At 40.9% G+C, this 20,122-nt stretch overlaps 1 protein-coding gene across 6 annotated transcripts in view; it reads left to right on the forward strand.

Moving 5' to 3' along the window:
- satb2 (SATB homeobox 2) overlaps window positions 1–18,717 on the forward strand; it is a 63,031-nt gene extending 44,314 nt beyond the window's left edge. For 4 of the 6 annotated variants that reach the window (XM_023336927.1, XM_023336930.1, XM_023336928.1 and 1 more), the window contains 3 exons: window positions 1,187–1,381; window positions 14,986–15,192; window positions 16,479–18,717. In XM_023336927.1, the coding sequence (XP_023192695.1) occupies window positions 1,187–1,381; window positions 14,986–15,192; window positions 16,479–16,976 (900 nt within the window). In that variant the 3' untranslated portion in view covers window positions 16,977–18,717. The remainder of the gene's footprint in view (window positions 1–1,186; window positions 1,382–14,985; window positions 15,193–16,478) is intronic. The other 2 variants (XM_023336931.1, XM_023336932.1) reach the window with 1 other exon arrangement.
- Window positions 18,718–20,122: the final 1,405 nt, after the last annotated feature.

Below are 20,122 nucleotides of genomic sequence, written 5' to 3' on the forward strand. Positions count from 1 at the left end.
AAATATTGAGCTGCAAATTCCGATTTTGGCCGATACCAATTTACGTCTTGTCTGAAACATTGCTAAATATAGTAATAAAGTGGACGAGTTGCCAGCAGTTGGGTGTCTCCAAACATATAGAGGTGAGCTGGTGGGCCGGTCTGTCAGTCAAACCTCTGTCACGGCAGAGTGTTGATTTAAAGGCCTTTGCAGAGGTAGATAAAAATCGGTGGATAAGATCGGCTTCATGTGTAAAAATGGGCAGTTCACCGATTTCCCAAAATTAAGAAAATCGGCACCAATAAATCGGTGCACCCCTACTACCTGTTTGGCTTCTGTAGGCAACTTTTTGGATTTGATTCGGGTTTAACAGAGTAAGTGGGGCTGAAATAAATAATGTATGACACATCTTTGGCCTTTTCATTTGAAAAGAATGTTAAAAACGTATTAGCATTTTCATTTCTTTTTCAATTGTGCACTACTTTGTGTTGGTCTGCCTCATATAATCCTAATTAAATACATGAAGTTTGAGGTTATAGCCTGACAAAATGTGAAAGAGTTCAGGATCTGTAGAGTGAGCAGCAACAGCGTCTGGCTCATAGACGGCCGTCTAGATGTGTGTGTACACAAGACATGTGTGTGTGTGTGCATGCAGGACATGAGTCTCCTCTGTGTGTCGGTGGTGTCCTCCGTCTCCCAGGTCGGGGGTTGTGGGGGTCCGTGGGGGTGGCGGAGGGTCACGGCTCGGTGCACCCATCTGCTGCAGCTGGCCAGGAGGACGGAGATGATCAGGCTATTAGCGGCACATGCTGCCCGAGGAGGCTGGCTGAACACAGCAGCTGGCGGCACAAACTGGAGCAGTCTAGCAGACATAATTGAATCCTCTCCGTCTTCCTCATTAAACGTCCCGTAGATCCACGACTTTTCCGCTCAATTTAAACCGCTACTTTGTACTTTTTTGTGAGGGTTGGTGAAGTTACCCGTAATAGTTCTCTTACCCTGCAGCAGGAAGCTGCCGTGTCACTGTGAGCTGGTTGGAAAAAGGAGAGAACTTCAGAGGAGGAATCAATTCAAAGATGTAATCTCAGAGATGTGCGATTAATCACGATTATTCACAATGCCTAGAGTTCCTGTGGAGGGGTTTTTAGCAGAAAGCGATAAGAAACTGAACGCTGAAGGTCTGAACGGAAGCCCCTCTCCTCCGCAGGGCTGGCTGTGTGAGCTGCTTCGATGGAAGGAAAACCCCAGCCCCGAGAACCGCACCCTGTGGGACAACCTGTGCACCATCCGGAGGTTCCTGGCGCTGCCGCAGGCCGACAGGGACTTGGCCTACGAGGAGGAGTCCCGACACCATCACAGCGAACGGCTGCATACCGTCCTCCACCTGCCGCAGGACGCTCAGGTAAGCACTCCTCACTGTGTGGACGGACTGGCTGATTGGCTCCGGAAGCAGGCGGCAAACGCTGGAATATGCATTTCTGGTTGGTTGAACCTTTTGAACTCTGATTGGTTCTGAAGCATTGAGGCAAAACACCCATTTACACCAACTGGACTGGAAAAGAAACCGGGATTGTAATGGTTTTGGGTTTTCCAGTTTTATTTCATTCTGACTTTTTTTTTAAATCTCATTCAGTTAGTTTTTAAAGTGTTTGCTTGTTTTTATTAGTTATTATTACTTAAATATTGTTTAGTTTCAGTTTAGCTCGTATTAGTCATAGCAGTAGTTTTAGTTTATTTCATAATTTGATCTTTTTGAATTTTGCACTAAAACATAACCAAAGTATTGGGATTATTTATTCACCGATTGGTTATTGAATTGACTACACAGAAGAAAACATTTTCAAAAAATGGATTCAGTTATTGTTGACCACCCAGCTGACTGTTTTATAACAACCTTTGCTGTTTTGGGGGGGTTTTTGCGGAGTAGCTTGAGGAGGAACATGGAGAATCACAATTTATCGACAGCTGATGTAAACTACTTGGAGGGGAAAAAGATCACATTAGTTCAAAAGACTAATAAATAGATACATAAACACAGAAACCAAGGATATTATCTCTGTGATTTCAGAATGTTTTCAGATATAGTTCCAGTTAGTTATAGCTCTTCCCCATAAATAAAGATTTTTGCTTTTGTGAGTTAACATGTTTTCTCAATGTCAGATTTTATTATTTGATTAGTTTTAGTTAACTGTAATAACTTTGAGACAAACTTTGCTGCCATCTTGTTTTTCCTCCATGTCTTTCTTCAACACCTCATTTGCTTTTTTTTTTCCAAAATATGAAACTTTTTTTTCCTCCTCTGGATGTGTCCACCGTCACGCAGCTCATTTGTCATTATTACGCTCATATTTATTCTGCATGGGGCCGTTTGATCTCATGCACATGTGTTTGTGTGTCCTTGCGTGGCCCTCTGGAGCCCAGAATAAACAGTGTTGCTGCATCAGAGGAAATACCCCATTAGTTTATGAGGAGGGTGGGGGTGAGGGTGGGGGCGGATCGATGCAGGACGCATGCTCACATGTCAGCCTCTTTCATTGCTGCGACCCTCCCACTCCCACACAGCATGGAGATCACTCACTTTCTCCCACTGAAGACCCTCGTCATCCTCAGATGAATTTGAAATCAACTCTGAACGTAGCTTGAAGTTTGGTGAATGAAGCCACGTAACAGGAACAGTAACTGACTGGATGGTTCTACTGCTGGAAAAACGGTGGAGTTAAGAATAAGTTTATTCTTCTCCCCACTCCTTTGAACGTGTGAAAATTATTATATGTTACTCTTGTTCTTTTGCTTTCTTTTTAAAAATGTATTTTCTTTATGTACAACTCTGTTTTAGGACTGCGACTAACGATTTTAGCAAATGCAAAAATAATTATCTATTATTTTGACGAGTAATTGGATAAAGAGATTTGCGGATTTTTCATTTAACTATTTTTGTGCATTAGAAATGCATAAGAAAATGCAAATCAACAAATAACTAGATTCCTTTTGTAAATAAGAAAAGAAACATTTTATTGCATAAAATTCAGTAACGGCATTCCTTTAGTGATCAGTTGATGCAAAGGGACAAAACATCCTTCTGACATGGACATGTAAAAAGCTCAACCTGAACATTAATAAGTGTCCAGCTGAGCTGTTTGTCTTTAGGATTAACTGATTAATTAATGTACAGTAAAAGATGCTTTATAGGAGATTTTTTTAAAAGAATTTGAACCAGCTGAAGCTTAAAATGCCACTTGACGAGTCTTAGGTAGAGCAGATTTACAGACAAAGAAAGTTATTTTTATCTGAAATATATTTTACAGATTTGTCTTAATTACTGCTCTGAGTGTGTTGTTCTTTCACTCCAGTTACAATTAATCCATGACTAAATTAGCTGAAAACGTTCAAGGCAGCTGCCAGTTTTCTCAAACCCAGCTCTACATGTAGCATAGCTGCATAAGCCTCATATTGGCCAAGCATGGTGGTGGAGGCTGGTGATGTGGGCCTACATCCATTGAGTCAATCACAAAATGTTATTTAAGCCAAACTTGTCCAGAGTCAATATACAAAAAAGAAACAAAAAAGCAAGTAGCATCACAAACAGAACAGTGATCCCAAACGTAACAGCATAGCTACAACAAAACCTGCAAATAACGAGTCCTGCAAAAAACTCAAAATTTGATAAAATGCTGAAACTGGAAGAAATCTGTAAACATGCTGCAAAAAAGAGAGGACTAGAATTCTAGAAAGTCACAGAGAGGAACTTATTATTCATGACAAGGCCGAACATCTTTGCATCTCCACAAAACACTAACATTTTAAGATTTCAGCATCTCAAGTCAAGCGTCTCTTCATGCAGATTTTCGCTGTTTCTCCGTCCAGCTGTTTCATACGTCTGTAGAAACAGTTGTGCAAGAGATCAGCATCCAGCCACTGTCACTGAGGTCAGTCATCATGTTGTGATGATGATAACAAATCAGATTCCCTCCTTTTTCCCCCTCAAAGTCTCAAAAAAGTCAAACCACCACAGAGCTGCGTCCAACAGAAAGACGTGTCACTTCCTTTGTTATGGCTCTCAGTGAAGATGGAAGGGTTGTTGGTCAGCCTGAGTCCAGCTTTATATGCCTTTAATGAGGAAAACACATCTAGAAATCCATCCGATCTCCAGTAGATCATTATTCCACATGCTAGAGACACACCGGTTCACTTTTTACACTTCTGATACAATACCAATATCTGAGGCTTAGTATTGGCTGATATTGATATGACACAGAAAAACAGTGAATTGACTTAAAACGTTTCTTTTTTTAAACAGAGACATTAATGTAGTGAATTACAAATTTATTTGATAACTGTGCACCAGAACAGCTCACTGTAATACACTAACAGCTTCACAAGGTTGGTCAGACATGGAAAAACAGCACAACTTTAATTTGTTCAGTCAGCACAATCAATCAATCAATCAATCAATCAATCAATCAATCAATCAATCAATCAATCAATCAATCAATCAATCAATCAATCAATCAATCAATCAAAGTTTATTTATGTAGCACATTTCAGGAACAAGGCAGTGATTCACATAGTAACGCAAACTTTAGAAATTAGAAATTAACATCCAACTTAAAATAAATAATAACGAAACATCAACTGATAAAAAGAATGTAAAAATTATACAGTGACAAGCCTTCTTTTGAATTATTCTGAAAGTGAAATGAAAAATTCTGAATATAATGTAAAAATAAATAATAAAGTATGACACAAAGCATAGAATTAGACTGAATAGATCTGCCCTCATGGATCGGGCACATTGTTACCGATAGATCTAGAATTTCTTTCAATATCAGATGTTAGTGTCAAATTCTCTCTACCACATTCAGGCAAATGCTCAAACATCACATCTTCCGATCCAGACGCTCAGCATCGCTTTACCATCCTCTACTTCTGCTGTGGTTCAGAGTTCAAAGTGATGCTCTTATCATGTATTAAAGAGGAACTACATCTGTGTGTGTGTGGGTGTGTGTGTGTGTGGGTGCGTGGGTGTGTCTGTGCATGAGACTGTGTTCCACTGCGAGCCCCACATTGGCCCCATGTTTCACACAATCTGGCACTGATCCTGGGTGGTTCCGCCGCTCAGCAGTCTGCGCCGATGCAGATCCACATAAAAAATGAAAGCGCCGCTGCGACTCTGAGGTGAAGCTCTGCACCCCTGAAGTGTGTGTCTGAACAGACCCGGGTGTTCGGTGTGAGACGGTCCTCTGCGTTGGGGGGCTTTGAGAAATCACTGCCTGCCAGAGTGTGTGTCAGGTCTGCAGGTGCTGTGTGTCGGTGCGGCATCACGGCTCTCCAGAAACCGCCTCAGCAGCAGTGTTCATCCCACTGCCAGTGTGGTAAATCTGCCCTCATGAATAATTTCTCTTTTGATTTTTGCTCCATTTATTTTTATTTCTTTACTCCAGTTGTGCTGCTGTTTATGTGCATGACCTCTTGTTCTGGAAGAGAAACTCAGACTAGCAAAAGAAAAGACAACATCTATGAGTCTCACTTCAGTGGGAAGGAGTTCTTCAGAAGATGAGGACTTTTCTACATACATTATGTAATATGCATTTCTGTCACAAATTATTAGAAATTATTCTTTGTTATTGTTATTCTACAATTGCCAATAATACATTTTTTGGTGATTGTTTCGAGTTTGTTTTTTTAGGACATTACATATCAATGAACAGTTTCATTTAAATACATTAGATTATAGCCAAGTGGTTGTTGTTCATCTCTTGTCTCTTCAGCAGGTTGATGTACATTTTGTTTAATAATAACAATAATAAGAAAAAGCAGCCTCAGATTACTGCACCAAAAAACTTCATGAAGTGAAAAATGGGAAAATGACACAGTTGTTTGTAATTTGTAAATTATAAAGTTTCAATAATTTTGATTTTAAGCAGATAAGTAAGTTGAATAGATTTAGCATAGCAGCACTAAAAACAGAGTTCTATACAGTTAAGCTGCGCTGAGCTAAACAGGCTAATTGTGTGACAAGAAAAATGATCCATTGTAAGAAACAAATCTACTGCACAGTTTTCACATGCTAAACACACCTGTGTGTTTTATTTTGGGTAAATAAATAGTTTTGTTATTGACGTTTTTCCCCTCTGTTCATTGTGATATAAGACTGCAGTTCATTTACATGAAATGAACATTTTTAATATGCCACCCTAAGAAATAAATATGTATATAATAATAATTAGATCCCACAACATATTAACAGTTTTCCTCACAAACCCCACATCCAGATTAACAAACAGCAAAATTATTACATCTCATAAAAAAAAAAGAAAGAAGCTAAAGTATGAAACTACATGTCGGGCAGAATGTGAATTGGAAACATTTTGCATGAGAACACGATTACATCAGACAGGAAGATATGAAGTGGTTAAACCAGCGGCGGCCATGTTGAAGTTTCTTCAACTCAAACAAGCGGATGCTTCACTTCAGTGTTACTGTTTAGCTGAGCTGAACTATGACCACAATGCACACTCGTTATGTTTCTCTGTAAATCTCTGATGATTTTACATGACAGATCATTAACAAAGCTATTAAAACGTCTGCTTTACAAGTCAGCTCATTGCAGTTTATTGTGGCCACAGCATTGGTGATGGACTTTAGCTGGGTGGAGGCTGTGAATTAAATCTCTTTCCTATATGTAGATAAGATGTTCTGATAAAAAAGACTTTTAATATTGTGTGAGTTTATGCAGTCGGCTATATTCTCATGCTGCCGGAACGTGTTGGTCTCCTTCCTGGAACCTTTCTGCTTGTAGAAACCAGAGAAAAAAAGAAAAAACTCCTGGTTGCTGCAAATTAGAGTTGCATTTAGACAATAAATCAATAGGTCATTTTGAAACAGACATGACTTTATAGGAAAGCAAATTTGAATGAATTCTGGTAAGAGTGAGTGTTTTTCTGTTTGATGTGTATTTATTACAAATTGTACATTGATAGAGTTCAGAACATCAACACTAACAGATTCATAAGTGAAACAAAAGAACCCTTCCCAATGTGAAAATGCAAAGAAAAAACAATGTTAAACATTATCTTTTGACTTATTATTACACTTATTATTACTTAAACTCCAACTGGAACTTATTGAACAACAGGTAAGATATTTAACAACATTCATGAATCATCATCAGGTGTTGTAAAGTACAGATTACAGATTATGACCCTGTTGACTTTCCATAGCTCACAGAAAAACCTAAAAACCTTTAAAGTTCACTGACTGAGAACGAGCCGCTGAAGGGTCGATGTTTCATCGCTTTGGTTTGGAGGAGGATTATAGTAACTTTGGATTTTTTCATTATTGTTTAGTTTTATTTCATTGTGACTTTATGTTTGACTAATTCAGTTAGATTTAATTAGTTTTTAGAGTGCTTGCTAGTTTTTATTACATAGTAAAAGTTAAATAATGCTTAGTTTTAGTGTAGTCTTGTTTTAGTTTATAGTAGTAATTTTAGTTGTTTCATACTTCAGTTTTAGGTGCAAAATTTGAAAAGGTCAAAGTATTGTATTGTGATTATGAATACATCAATTGAGTAGTGGATACTCACCAGAAGAATCCATTTTCAATAAATGGATTCAGTTATTCCAGGACAACCAGCTAGCTGCTGGCTTCTAATAACTTTTGCTGTGGCCATTTTGTGGACTAAGTTCCACCAGGAGGAGAACGGAGAACTAATTTATAGATGGTTGACATAAACTGCTGGTGTGGGGAAAAAAAATCTATTTCATATCTGTTCAAAAAGCTAATAAATAGATTCATAAACACCAAAGTGAAGAATATCATCTATAATATAAGCATGGTTTACTTTTATAAACACACACTATAGTTTCGGTTAGCTATAGTTTTCCCCATTAATTACCATTTAGTTTTTATCATTTTTTTTCAGTTAACAAAAATGTTTTCTCAGTTCCAGTTTTTCTTATTTCGTTAGTTTTAGTAAACTGTAGCAAAGCTTCGGCTTTTGTCTTTATCTGCTTATTTTCTGTCGTGACATTCTCACTAGATTCTACACTTTTATTTGGGAAAATGTGTTAGGGACTGGAAAGCATTGATTTTTACAAGATGTCCTCCTAAAACATTGGTGTAACGTCTGCACACCTATTAACACAGCTTCAATTTTTATTAACGTGAACTTTAAATCACGTGTTGTTTTTTTTTTAAAAAGAAAAAGAAAATGAAGGTTCTACATTTGGATCTTTGGTTGCTGCATCTTATCGTTTATGTTTCCCATTTGAGGACGGAGTGTTGACGCCGTGTGTGTGTGTGTGTGTGCGTGTGTGTGTGTGTGTGTGTTGTGTCCATGCTTGCCTCAGTGTGTTTGTCTCAGCGCTGTACCCCGGTGGCCTCTCGCTCTGCTGCTGCAGGGTGGAGTCTGGGCTTTATGGTGAACCACAATTAAGTTAATTCTTTAATTGCAGATAAATGGAATGAATACCACACACAGCGAGAGACATGAAAAGGACAATGCAGCAAAGCCTAGCATGCAGAGTGCACATACGCAGCATACGGGATGTAGACCCACACGAGTCTGCTGATAATTTTTAATCAGAGAAACTGCGTGTGATGTCAATAAAGCAGGATGTGGTTTAGTCCAGACTATGACAGACAGACAGACAGACAGACAGACAGACAGACAGACAGACAGACAGACAGACAGACAGACAGACAGACATAGGATCTGGGGAAAATGAAGCAAAAATTAACAGCTAAGGTGAAGTCATGCCAAAAACTAAGAGAAAAGTGACTCCCTCCCCCATTATATATTTATCTCTGTGTTAATGGTGTCTCTGGTGGTCACACACTCCCACCTCCCCACTCCACCCCTACAAACACACACTCACACATCCACGCCGGCAGAAACACGGGGAGCGTTAGCTGCCCTGGAGGACCTGAGCTCATTAAGGAAGAGATAAATGTTTCATATTCCATAATTCTTTCATAGTTCTGCGTCGTAATTTGCCTTGATTTACGTTTAAAAGAAAACTTTCTCATTTCACTGCAGAGCACTCAGAATGCTGCCAGGAGGACAGGAGGGTGTGTTGGCGCGTGGGCATGTGTGTGTGTGTGTGAGTTACGGAATTGGGGGAAAAAAAGGGATTTAAAGAATATTAAATCACACCACAAGGAGAGATGGCCTCACCACAAAGCTCCAGATCTTTGTGGTTTGACTGGCTTGATCTAAAAGTGACATTGAATCTTCTTTATTTTTTTAGGCATCTTAGAAGCAACACTTTGAGACTCCAGTGGAGTCTGGTTAGTCCAGAGGTTCATGAGTATTATCTGTTCTGATTGTCCTGCAATTGTTCCTGAGAGAAAGGTAAAGGTACCAAACAGACCCCAGCATCTCAGAACCAAGAACAACACGACCTAGTCAAGTTTCTTTAGATTGATCAAATGATACACAAACAGACTCAGGAGTAAGTCTTACATAAAATAACAAACTCATGGAGTTCTCTCTAACGATGTAATGATACACCCAGGGATCGAGAAAATCCCAGTTTTGGTTTTCAAAAATTGAAAATGTCTCCCAAGTAAGAAAAAGGTTTTTAAATGGCCTGCAGTCAAAATGATCCCCTTCTGTATTTCTGCAGACATAACTTGTTTCATAAATCTCAAAATGTACTTTAAAGAATTTGTTGGTGGTAGAATTGTCCTGTTATGGTGTGACCATTCTTTTGGTGTATTATAGCCTGCTAACGTTAGCTAATGTTATCCACATAATATTCACTGACAGAAAAGAATTGGTAAGATTTTGATCAGAATCCACCTCTATAAGTGGTAATACCAGTTATCTAAAATGGAATATTTTTTCTGTCAGTTGTACTTTTCTGGATCATCCTGGTCATCAGAAAAGCCCATCCAGATGCTGCCATGTTAACTTTGGCTCAGATTATTCATGTTGACAGCACAAGTTGCCAGTCACTCTCTTTAAGCGAAAGCAGTGTAGACAACTCAGATGACAAAATATAATATTTGCATATGAAATAAGCCTTGCTGTGGCCCTCCTCTTGTACCTGTTTTCAGTCTCACTCAGTGCTGCAGCAGACAAGGGGCTTGTGTCTGCATGTGTGTGAAACACAGCAAAAAAAAGAAAGAAAAGAAAAGAAAAAAAACGAGAGAATGTTTTGCATCTGTGACTCAGATGCTATTGTTTCTGTTAGGTTTTAGTTTCTTCATGTTACTACTTGAAAACAGACTTCTCTTCAGGCTGGCCAAGGGCGACCTGTTTAAAGGTCAAGGTAAGGTGCTTGTGGAGCAGCATCTTTGGTATTCCGTGAAAAAGGACAAAACATGTGTTTAACGCAAGTATTCTTCAAATACTGTGGCTAACTGACCTTTAGCCACTAATTGTTGAAATTAGCATCTACTTTAGAGCACTAGCTAATATGAACTAGCTAGTGCTAGTTCTTTAATATCTAACTGCCTTTGATTATCTCAAGATGAAAATCAAACAGTGCTGCTCCAGTACTACTTCCTTTCTTTCTTCAGAGTAAAAGTTAATAGACAAGGAATATATTAAGGAACAAAGCCCCCATGCGGTTGTTATGTCCTGTGGTCTGATCTCTTTGTCAGTAATGTCAAGCGATATATTTGTAGGAAGATACGGGAAACTTTGAAGTCTGAAGACACCATCATGTGGTTTGGATGTGACAACTTGGTGGTGTGTGGGAGCCTGTGGGTGTTGAAAAAAAAAAAAAAAAAAAAAAAAAAAATATATATATATATATATATATATATATATATATATAAAATGATGTGGCCAAATGACCAAAAACAGGAATGTTTAGTCTGATTTAAAGTCATACAGAGACACAAACTGTTATGTCTGGTGGCCGTAGATCTCCATGTAGTTGTCGTGGGTTCGATTCCCGGTGTAGAGCCGTTTGCTGCATGTCTTTTCTCTCTCCATCTTGTTTCCTGTCAGTTGACTGTTCAATAAGGCATCTAATTGCAAAAAAAGTTGATTTTTGTAATTTATAAATGCACACATGAATTGGAATTTTAGTAAATTGTTGATCAAAAGTTTACTAACTTGGTCAAAAGTTAGTGAATTATTTTTCTAACAAATATTTATGTTCTGAGCATAAAAAAATATTTATTAAATTTGCCTTTATTAAAACAGGAAAATGAAGGTAAAACCTCATGAAAGTGAGTAGGAAAACACGAACGGCTTGTGCCACGGGCGTGTACGATTCTTTTTTTTTTAACCAAATGAACATTTTACATTCCTCTGAGCTTTGAGCATGAGGCTTTTTTTCCTGAAGTGATTACAGTGGATCTTCTTGTAGCTCTGATCTTTCTCTGGCCTTCGCTGCAGAGGTTTGGAAACCAAAACCATGATCTTTACATAACCTTAACACAATAGTTTTTATTCCTAAACTTAAGCAGAGTTTACCCGTGTGGATGACAGGTCAGTAAACAGTCATCCTATGAGTCAGTTTTCCGACTAACAAATCCCTTTTTTAAAGTCTGAAACATGTTTTTCTCATTTTTTGGGGGGGGGAGGAGGAAAAAAAGGACCAGAAAATGTTTAACAAAGCAACCGGATTCTGAGGTCCTGTCCCCCGGCCGTCCCGTTGCTCGGCTACGAGTTTAGCTAGCTGTTTCAGTGGAGTAACCTCAGTGACATGAGGCTCTCGCTTTTTCAGTTTCTAATTAAATCTACCAGAGAGAGCAGACATGTTTAATAGTTTTCACCTGGTTTCGTGTCCCCACGTTTATACTTTTACCCCATAAACCGCACAGATTTTCTCTATAACACAAAACACACATACACACAGCTCTGACAGGTAGCCTTACACCTTCAACCTTATCTTCTTTTATAATGTTATAAATGCCAACTTTAACATATTTTAGTGGAATTTTATGCTAAAGATGAAATGTTTCTGAGGAAAACTTGCGCACACACATACTTGAGAAGTTGAAAAACGTATGATATAACCATTTTATACTTGTCGGTATGAATAATTATTGATTAGTTTTTTTGTTTTAAATATCTGAACTACTGACAGCTGACCTCTCCTGTTGTCAGTATTTCCTCTCCTGTTTCATCCACATTTTTCTCTCCACGCCATTGTTTTTCATGTTTCAGCAATTATGAGTCACAGTGGCGAAACCTGAAACTGCTGCTGCGCAAGTTACTCAACAGGTTGTTGCTAGGCAACCAAAGAGTGAGTTTATGCCACCACGCTTGTTGAGCTGGCTGTGAGAGGTTGAGCAGCTAAAGCCTTTCCTCTGCCTACATCCCCCAGAATGCTGTGCAGTTCTGGTTTGGATTTCAGTGAAATTACTGAAAATTCTATCAGACAGATTATCTAGGATTTAATAAAAGTACATTTTTCTGTGGTCTAGACGATGATGGAAATCTCATTTACAGCAATAATACTAAAAGTTAAAGTTATGGCATTCTACATATAAGCATCTTCCTAAAATTCTGTAATTTTTTGCCATAAGTGACGGGGTTTTTTTTGGTTTTTCCCCAAAATAACTTTTGGCAAAAAAGAGAGACTTTGCCCAACATTTTAGGAACGTGATGATATTGAATATTTTATTAGATTTATTGTCCAGTGCTAGCTGTTTCTATACTTTTTACAGGAATTTCTTACATAAAAGTTCAGTGGGGGAAACAAATGAAGATGTAGAAAGCCCTGCAGGATAAGATCAGTTTCAGGAGCAGTGGGAGGGTTCCAGGAGGTCATGGAGGATTCTCGGTTTCATCGACACCTCAAATGATGTGGTGGCTCCCGGTTGGCATGGCAGCAGCGTCCCGTCTCACTCCCGTCCTGAACCAGGAGTCTGGAGAGTTGGAGTGAAAGAGGAGACAGGGGTGTCTTTAGAGCGGGGCTCGCTGCGCTCTGCTCGCTAACATCATCATTAGCTCATGAGGGAGACCAGACCTCACCGCTGATACGTGCCTGCGTGTGTGTGTGTGTGATTGTGTGTGTGGCCATTGATCCAACGAGTCCCCACATGTCAGCACGAATAAGCAGAGAAGTGATGAAGGCCTAGGGACGAGGGCTGGTGGGTCGCGGTGCATTTCACCATCCTCTCCATGATTTACCCTCAATTAAGCTATTAAGTGTCTGGGTTAGCTGCAGCGGTGGGGTGTTTGTGGATGTGTGGTCCTCATTAAAGCGAGGAAACACATCTTATTTTTCATGCCTTATGCCTTTAACTGTCTCTGTTCTGCTCTTGGCCTCGCCTGCATTCTTCAAGCCTTTTTTTAGATGTTTCAGGGAGCGAAACATTTCAAAATCTGGATTATGGAAGGAGAAAAGAAAAGAGGGAAAAGAAAGGAGCGAATTCCTGTAAACTGGTCATTCCCTTCCCCCGGAATATAAAACCCCCGCGAATAAAGTGGAGCAGTTTCATGGTCTGGCCGGCCCACAGTATTATTTAAGTAATACCCTGTTATTATTGAAGAGAGAGGGAGAAACGCGAAGGACTATTATCTTTATGTGGGTCCTTTAATTTTAATGTGCCACAGATTTATAGCTGGGCATTCCAGTGGGGACGCCCCTCCCTGCTCTTTAAGACAGTGGGGCGGGCCGGGACCACAAGGCTCTCACAACAGCCACTACCTTCTGACAAACAACCAGAATCCCCTGGCCTCCTTACAGCTGTCAAACAGCCTCAGCTGACAGCCAGCACACCAACCCCTCCAAACCCCCCCTTTAGTACCCCTCCACCCCTCCTCACGCCCCCCACATGGAGGCTACGGGTCAAACGCTGCTAAACATTGAGCTGCTTCAGTCCTAACCCAGATTACTGAATAATCTGAATTGATAAAAACACACATACACCTTTGGTGTGGAGTATGAGACGTGAGAAACCTGCTTTTGAAATGATTTTCTAAGGCTGAACAAGAATCCTTCTGATCTTTAAAGCTTTTATTTAAAAATATATGTTTTTTTTACAGATTTGTAAAAACTGTTACCTTGTTGTAATATGAAGGAGATAATCTGAAAAGATCTCCACCACCTCCCTGAGTGGCTGGTGACTCCCGGTCAAAAACGACCAATCAGAGCCAGGAGGAGGGGCGTAGCACTGTCAGTCATCTTTGTGTACGCGCTGCTAAATGTGCTAATGGCGGAGAAACAACTCACCGCTACAGGAAAACTGTTTATCCAACATCATCAGTATAGCTATGCTAACTACATTAGCTGGGAAAGAGCAGCACCTCACAGAGGATGATTGACAGCAACATACCTCCTGACTCTGACTGGACGTTTCTGGTTAGCACTGGGAGAAGGCAAAGAATCTCAATTTATTTCCACATATTATCTGTCTCATACTGTCCTGTCATATGGCGGCAGTTTCAAATTTAATTCCAAATCAACAAACGCAACTGTTTATGTTTCTTTATTTTTATCCGTTATGACCGCATCTCCCTTCTAACTGCTGGGGAAAATACGACACCGTTAATAAAGTCGTACATTTTGTTTTGAAAGGTCTTTCTTTCTGACTATCTCACATGTATCTGCAGCTCAGACAGCTGTGGCCCTGATGTACACAGGATTATTTTGTATGATTATCCTTGAACACCCTTTCCCCTGGTCCACCCTCAGAGGTTCTGAATGAGCTGGTTAAATAGTGACGGGGCTGTAAGACACTTCCTGGCGGACCGCTGGTTGGTGTTTCACTACAGCTAATCTTACACACATTAGGTCAAAGGTTTACTGGACAGAAAGGCGTTTAAATGCAGCCCTGGAGCCGGTTAATGGTGCTTGACGCTTCGGAGCTGTGAAACACTTGTTCTCACCTTTTGTTCACCCTGCAGCCCTGACTACTGTGTACCAGAGGAGGGGCAGTTAATAGTTGTTTTATATGATGGATTGCATCACATTGTGTTTTCATTTTCTCAAAACTTGCCATTTGATCTTAGATTTAAACCCACATGATTTTCCTTTTACTAAATGGATTTCTGGTTGGGTTCTTGATCAGGGGTCACTGTGCCCCGTTAATCAGCTCTACTTTCTTTCTCGCCAGGCACTTCACAGGCCACCCCAGCTTCAGGTAAAGGAGCACCACTTGTCTCCGATGCGCGACGAGCCGCTGCCTGCCCAAGCCAACGAGGAGAGGTCGCAGAATGCGGTAGTTGGAGCAGCAGGCGGATGTCCTCCTGCTGCGGCCAGTGGCGCCGGCGGCAACAAGAAGCCGCGATCACGCACTAAGGTACAGTCACTAAAAGACCCTTCCGACCTTTGACTCAGCTGACATTTTGTGGTAGGGGTCACACTATGAATATCCGGTGCGAGAGACCCAAACAAAATGACGCTAGTTACGACAGCTAAAATGACAGATCAAGGAAGGAGAGTGCCAAAGGCTACATCATGAAGAGGAAACAAATGGTTACACATTGTGTTCAGTTGCTTTTCAACAAACTCATGGGAATTTTTGACTTCGGCATGGTGGTCTGGTAGCAATTTGTGACCCCCGATGTCCGTCCGCTAAAATAGTGGGGTCAGGAACAGTAGCACTTTGCTAGTGAAGAGCGCAGCAAGGCGGAGCAGAGACGCATGCAGTGTAAATCCGGTGTGATGGAGAGACGTCTATATTCATCTACTCGGCATCTACAGGACATAGCTGCACCGTTCACTAGCCCTCTAAGTACCCAGCTGTAGACTTAGTCCTCCATTTTGCTTTCAGCCCTCGATCAGAGTCCTTCCTTAGACTTCCTTTGATCAAGTCTAAGGAAGGACTTGACGGTTCACGTCTGTCAGTATGAATTAACCTTTAACGCATCAGTCAAAAACTACATCATGAAGAAAACAAAGACATACATAAGACAATAAGACAATAAGTCACAAGACAAGCCAAACTATGAAAAAAGTGTGACTTTTTTAAACACACAGATAGAGCTACTGTATAATACAGCTTAGATCAAAGGAGTGGTCTTCTAACAGAAGACCAAAACATGGTCTTCTGTTAGAATGGCCCGTTCAAAGTCTGTGTCTAAATTCAGTAGAGAATCAATGGCAAGATTTGAAATTGATGCTCATAGATTCTCTGTCCAGTCTGACTGAGACCGAGGAATGTAGCAAAGAAAACTGGGGAGAACTGAAGCATACCTCAAAGGTCTGCAGCATTAAAATATTCTTCTGCTCTTTACTTTCTGTATAAAATGTTCAATTCCTTTTCATTTTTCCATTCACTTTATTGCAATATAATAGAACTTTGGTTACAACATTTTGCAGTCATTTCAACAAAATGCTAAAATATAAGCAAGAGGTTATGGAGATGTAGTCAGCAAGGCCAGTGGTGAATATTTGATTTGCAGGAAATAGTTTTCCATTTTGACACAAAACTCCTGCTGACAGCCCGAAATCTCAAGGCTCACAGTAATTTTATGCAGCAACAACTTTTCATGCAGTGAATTCTACACTTCTTTGTATCGGTCTGTCACATAAAACGTGAAAACTGATTTGTTCTTCCTGTCTGAATCGGCTGTTTCCTTCCAGATTTCCTTAGAGGCCCTGGCCATACTGCAGAGCTTCATCCAGGATGTGGGCCTGTACCCAGACCAGGAGGCCATCCACACCCTGTCCGCGCAGCTCGACCTCCCCAAGCACACCATCATCAAGTTCTTCCAGAACCAGCGCTACCACGTCAAGCACCATGGCCGCCTCAAGGAGCTGGGCGAGGGGGCGGCGGCCAGCGGTGGCGTTGACGTCAGCGAGTACAGGGACGAGGAGCTGCTCTCCGGCTCTGAGGACCCAGAGTCCAGCGAGGATGGGGCAGAGGAGATCTACCAGACGGCCGAGGGGAGCAGCGGCAGCACGGGGGGCCTGAACCAACCCCTGACCTCCTGCAGCTCCACCCCCAGTCAGTCGTCCTCCGGTAGCAGTGTCACTCCAGAGGAGGGCAAGGACAAGGGGCCCGGCCGGCTTGGTGGTCCTCTGGTTCCGGGCGGCTCCTCCTCATCCAGTCCTCAACAGCAGACTGACTACCAGAGGTAGAAACCGAGCAACATCGCCAGATCAGGACGAAACTGGAGAAGAAGACTCTAGGAAGTTGTCATGACAGCAGCAAGCGACGGCGTGAGGCGTGGATGTCCGAGACGGCACACTGATCTGAGATCCCACATGTACATGACTCAAACAGTTCATCGTGACAATCTCCCATCTGTGGAATTTGTGAATTTACCTCAGAAAAAGACTGCAGGTTTTTTTAGGAGCGGTTTGTGTTAACTGTGACCAAATGACCACAGAACCGTTTTATTGTTTCCCCCCCCTTCGCTGCTCAAGCAGGAACAGTCCCGCAACTTCTCTGCCACAAAGGGAAGTTCCTCCTTCTGATCACTGAAGTCTGAGCACACCTCACCGGGAAAGTCCTCACCTGACTGTCAGGTTCTCTCCCCTCAGAGGCGACGGGAGCCTGAGGCTTTCATCCATCCTCAGGAGATGGTGACGCTGCTTTCGCCTGCCTGAGAATGCACACAGACAAGCTTTAATTCGACGAGGGAGGAGGGCAACCGAGGCTCCATAGCCCCCGGTAGTCCTGTCTAGCACTTAGAGTTCACACGGACTCACTGCTGTTAGGGGCGACCTTCTGCTCTCCCCAAGGGACAGTCGGGCCTGACCCACCTTCCTGGCTACACCCGTCAACGTGTGGTGGAAGAAAAAAACAAAAAGTACCCAGAAGGTTTAAAGACAGCGCCTAGATGTTCAGCAACCAAACAATCAGTCACTTTATGTGCGGTAGTCGTCCCTCCTCCCCTCCCTGCCCACAGTCCCTGTGTTTCACCACACCTACCCGCACTTAAACGTCACCAAGCCTATTTATTGCTATCTTTATCCATGATTATTATTATCATTATTTTTATTATTGTTGTTATTATGGTTAGAATTGCTGTCACTGCGTGCTATTTCTAGGTTTTATTTCCATGGTCTGAAGCGGCGGTTTCCAGAACTGGGCGGCTGTGTGGACAACAGACAGTAAAAGTTTCGGTTCCGCCGTCAAAAAATGGGGGACGAGGAAAAAAAGAAAAGAAAAAAAAGTCGGCGAGGCTGGACAAACATAAAGAGAGGCAGTTACTGATGTTACTGGGTAAAATAAAAATGTCCTTTCATGTTGTGTTATGTCATTTTTTTTATTAGCTGCCCCCCACCCCCCTCCTCCAAAAAAATAGGAAAGACTTCTTGGAAGGTCAGAATCCAGAGTGCTTCTTTTGTGCTGCAGTTGATGACAATCTACTTTTTGAGCTCTTAAAGAAAAGTGGCAGGTTTAACTCTGTTGTTAGCTTTTAATGTTTGTAAATACCCAAAAATGGGATAAATTGTTGTTATTATACTTGGTTTTTTTTTGTTTGTTTCTTTTTTTTTTCTGTGTTTTTAAAAATTTGAGCCAGTTCGGAGAGACGGAGGACTCAGTGAAAACTTTCAACAAGGCTATTTAAAAAAACACACACACACACACACATGCCCACACACACACCCCCATGCTCTTCTTATTTGATGTCTGGTGCAGTCGTGTAAGCGTCCAGTATGTTTGAAATACTAGCATGGATACCGTCCGGTTCAACGATGTGATTGGCTGCTGCCCAGCGAGCTGCCTATCCAGTCAGTGCTCTGTGTGATGATGATGATGATGATGATGATGTTGTGTTCTTTTGTGTGACAGGAATCAGGGTTAGACTCCAGTAAGCAAATCTTTGTCCATAAATGTTGAAGTGAATTAAAATTTGTGCATTCAAAACTGTTTTGTTGTTGTAATCTCTATCACCCCCCCCCCCCCCACACACACACACACACACACACAGGACAAATGACCGTGCACACACACTCACACCTAAGGGTGACTTGCAGTATTCAGTCAACCTAAAAGTCGCTCATGCATGCAGAGGGAGAACATGCAAACGCCACGCAGAACAGAAAGACTCCAGGCTGGGATTCAAACCCACCACCCTGCTGGCATTAATCATTTAATAATAACACATAAATAAGTAAAGCTGTAAGTCAAACCTGAATAAAGAAATCATATTTACTGATGTAAATAAAAAGAGTTTTTTGGGGGTTTTTTTTAGCACAAAGCCATGCAAAAGTGATATACCTGTTACATATTTCTTCTGTTTCTGTTTTTCTTTCCGATGTTTCCGATCATCAGGCAGCTATAATATAATAAAGGAAAGGAATCCAATAAAATTAAAAAGCTTTTTCAAATGATGATTTACTTCATTAAGGGAAAAAACATCCAAACCAACCTGGTCCTGTGGGAAAAAGTAATCGCTCCCTAACAGCAACAAGTTCAAACGTTTAAAATCAGTTAATTAGTTTTTATTTCACTCACTCTTCTTTTTTCAGAATTTCAGCTTAAGAACATTCTACCACGTCACAATTTAAGGTGGTTCAATTTAAGGTTGTAGAATAGTCTGGTCAATATTGTAGACTTTGACTAGGCCATTCTGCGGTCTTCATTTTGCTGTGTTTTGTCCCATTCAGAGGTGGACTTGATGCTCTTTCTATCAGTTGAACAACACAACCTACAAGGACCTTAACCTGAAGTCACAATCATTTCTCCTTTTTCAAACTACAAACACGTTTTACATCATATTAAATTAAAACCAAACTCTATTCATGTAATTCAATTTACAGAGCGATCACTTTAGAGTGTGGTCAAAAAGACAAATCAGTCCCATTCATATGTATAGATATGGTATAGAAACCCATTAAGTCCATTTCTGCTGCAAACACAATCCAATTCATTCCATTAAAAAGCAGAATCATATTCTAATCCAGTTCCATACAGTAACTCCGTATTATAACATCCAACTCATCTAATCCTGGATGTTTATGTTTATGTTTATGGAGAGACTTTTATCTCAAATGACAGAAAAAAAACAGCAAAGTTAGTATCAAAACTAACAATCAGCTTCTTAGAATGAAAACAACTATTAAAGCAGGAATAGAGGGAACTGTAGATCTGATGCTGCAGTAGAAGGGAGATAGATGAAGACAGATAGTTCATTTTGTGCAGCGTAGGTCATCCCACCATCATAGAACAGTAAATAAAGAGTCTGCTATGCTTTGAGTGTGGTGTAGACAATGTTAGCCAAAACCTTTGATGACCAGGGTGACCCAGCAACCCTCTAGGAAAACATTCAAAA

The sequence above is a fragment of the Xiphophorus maculatus genome, chromosome 7 (assembly GCF_002775205.1).
Source record: "Xiphophorus maculatus strain JP 163 A chromosome 7, X_maculatus-5.0-male, whole genome shotgun sequence".
NCBI classification, from domain to species: Eukaryota; Metazoa; Chordata; class Actinopteri; order Cyprinodontiformes; family Poeciliidae; genus Xiphophorus; species Xiphophorus maculatus.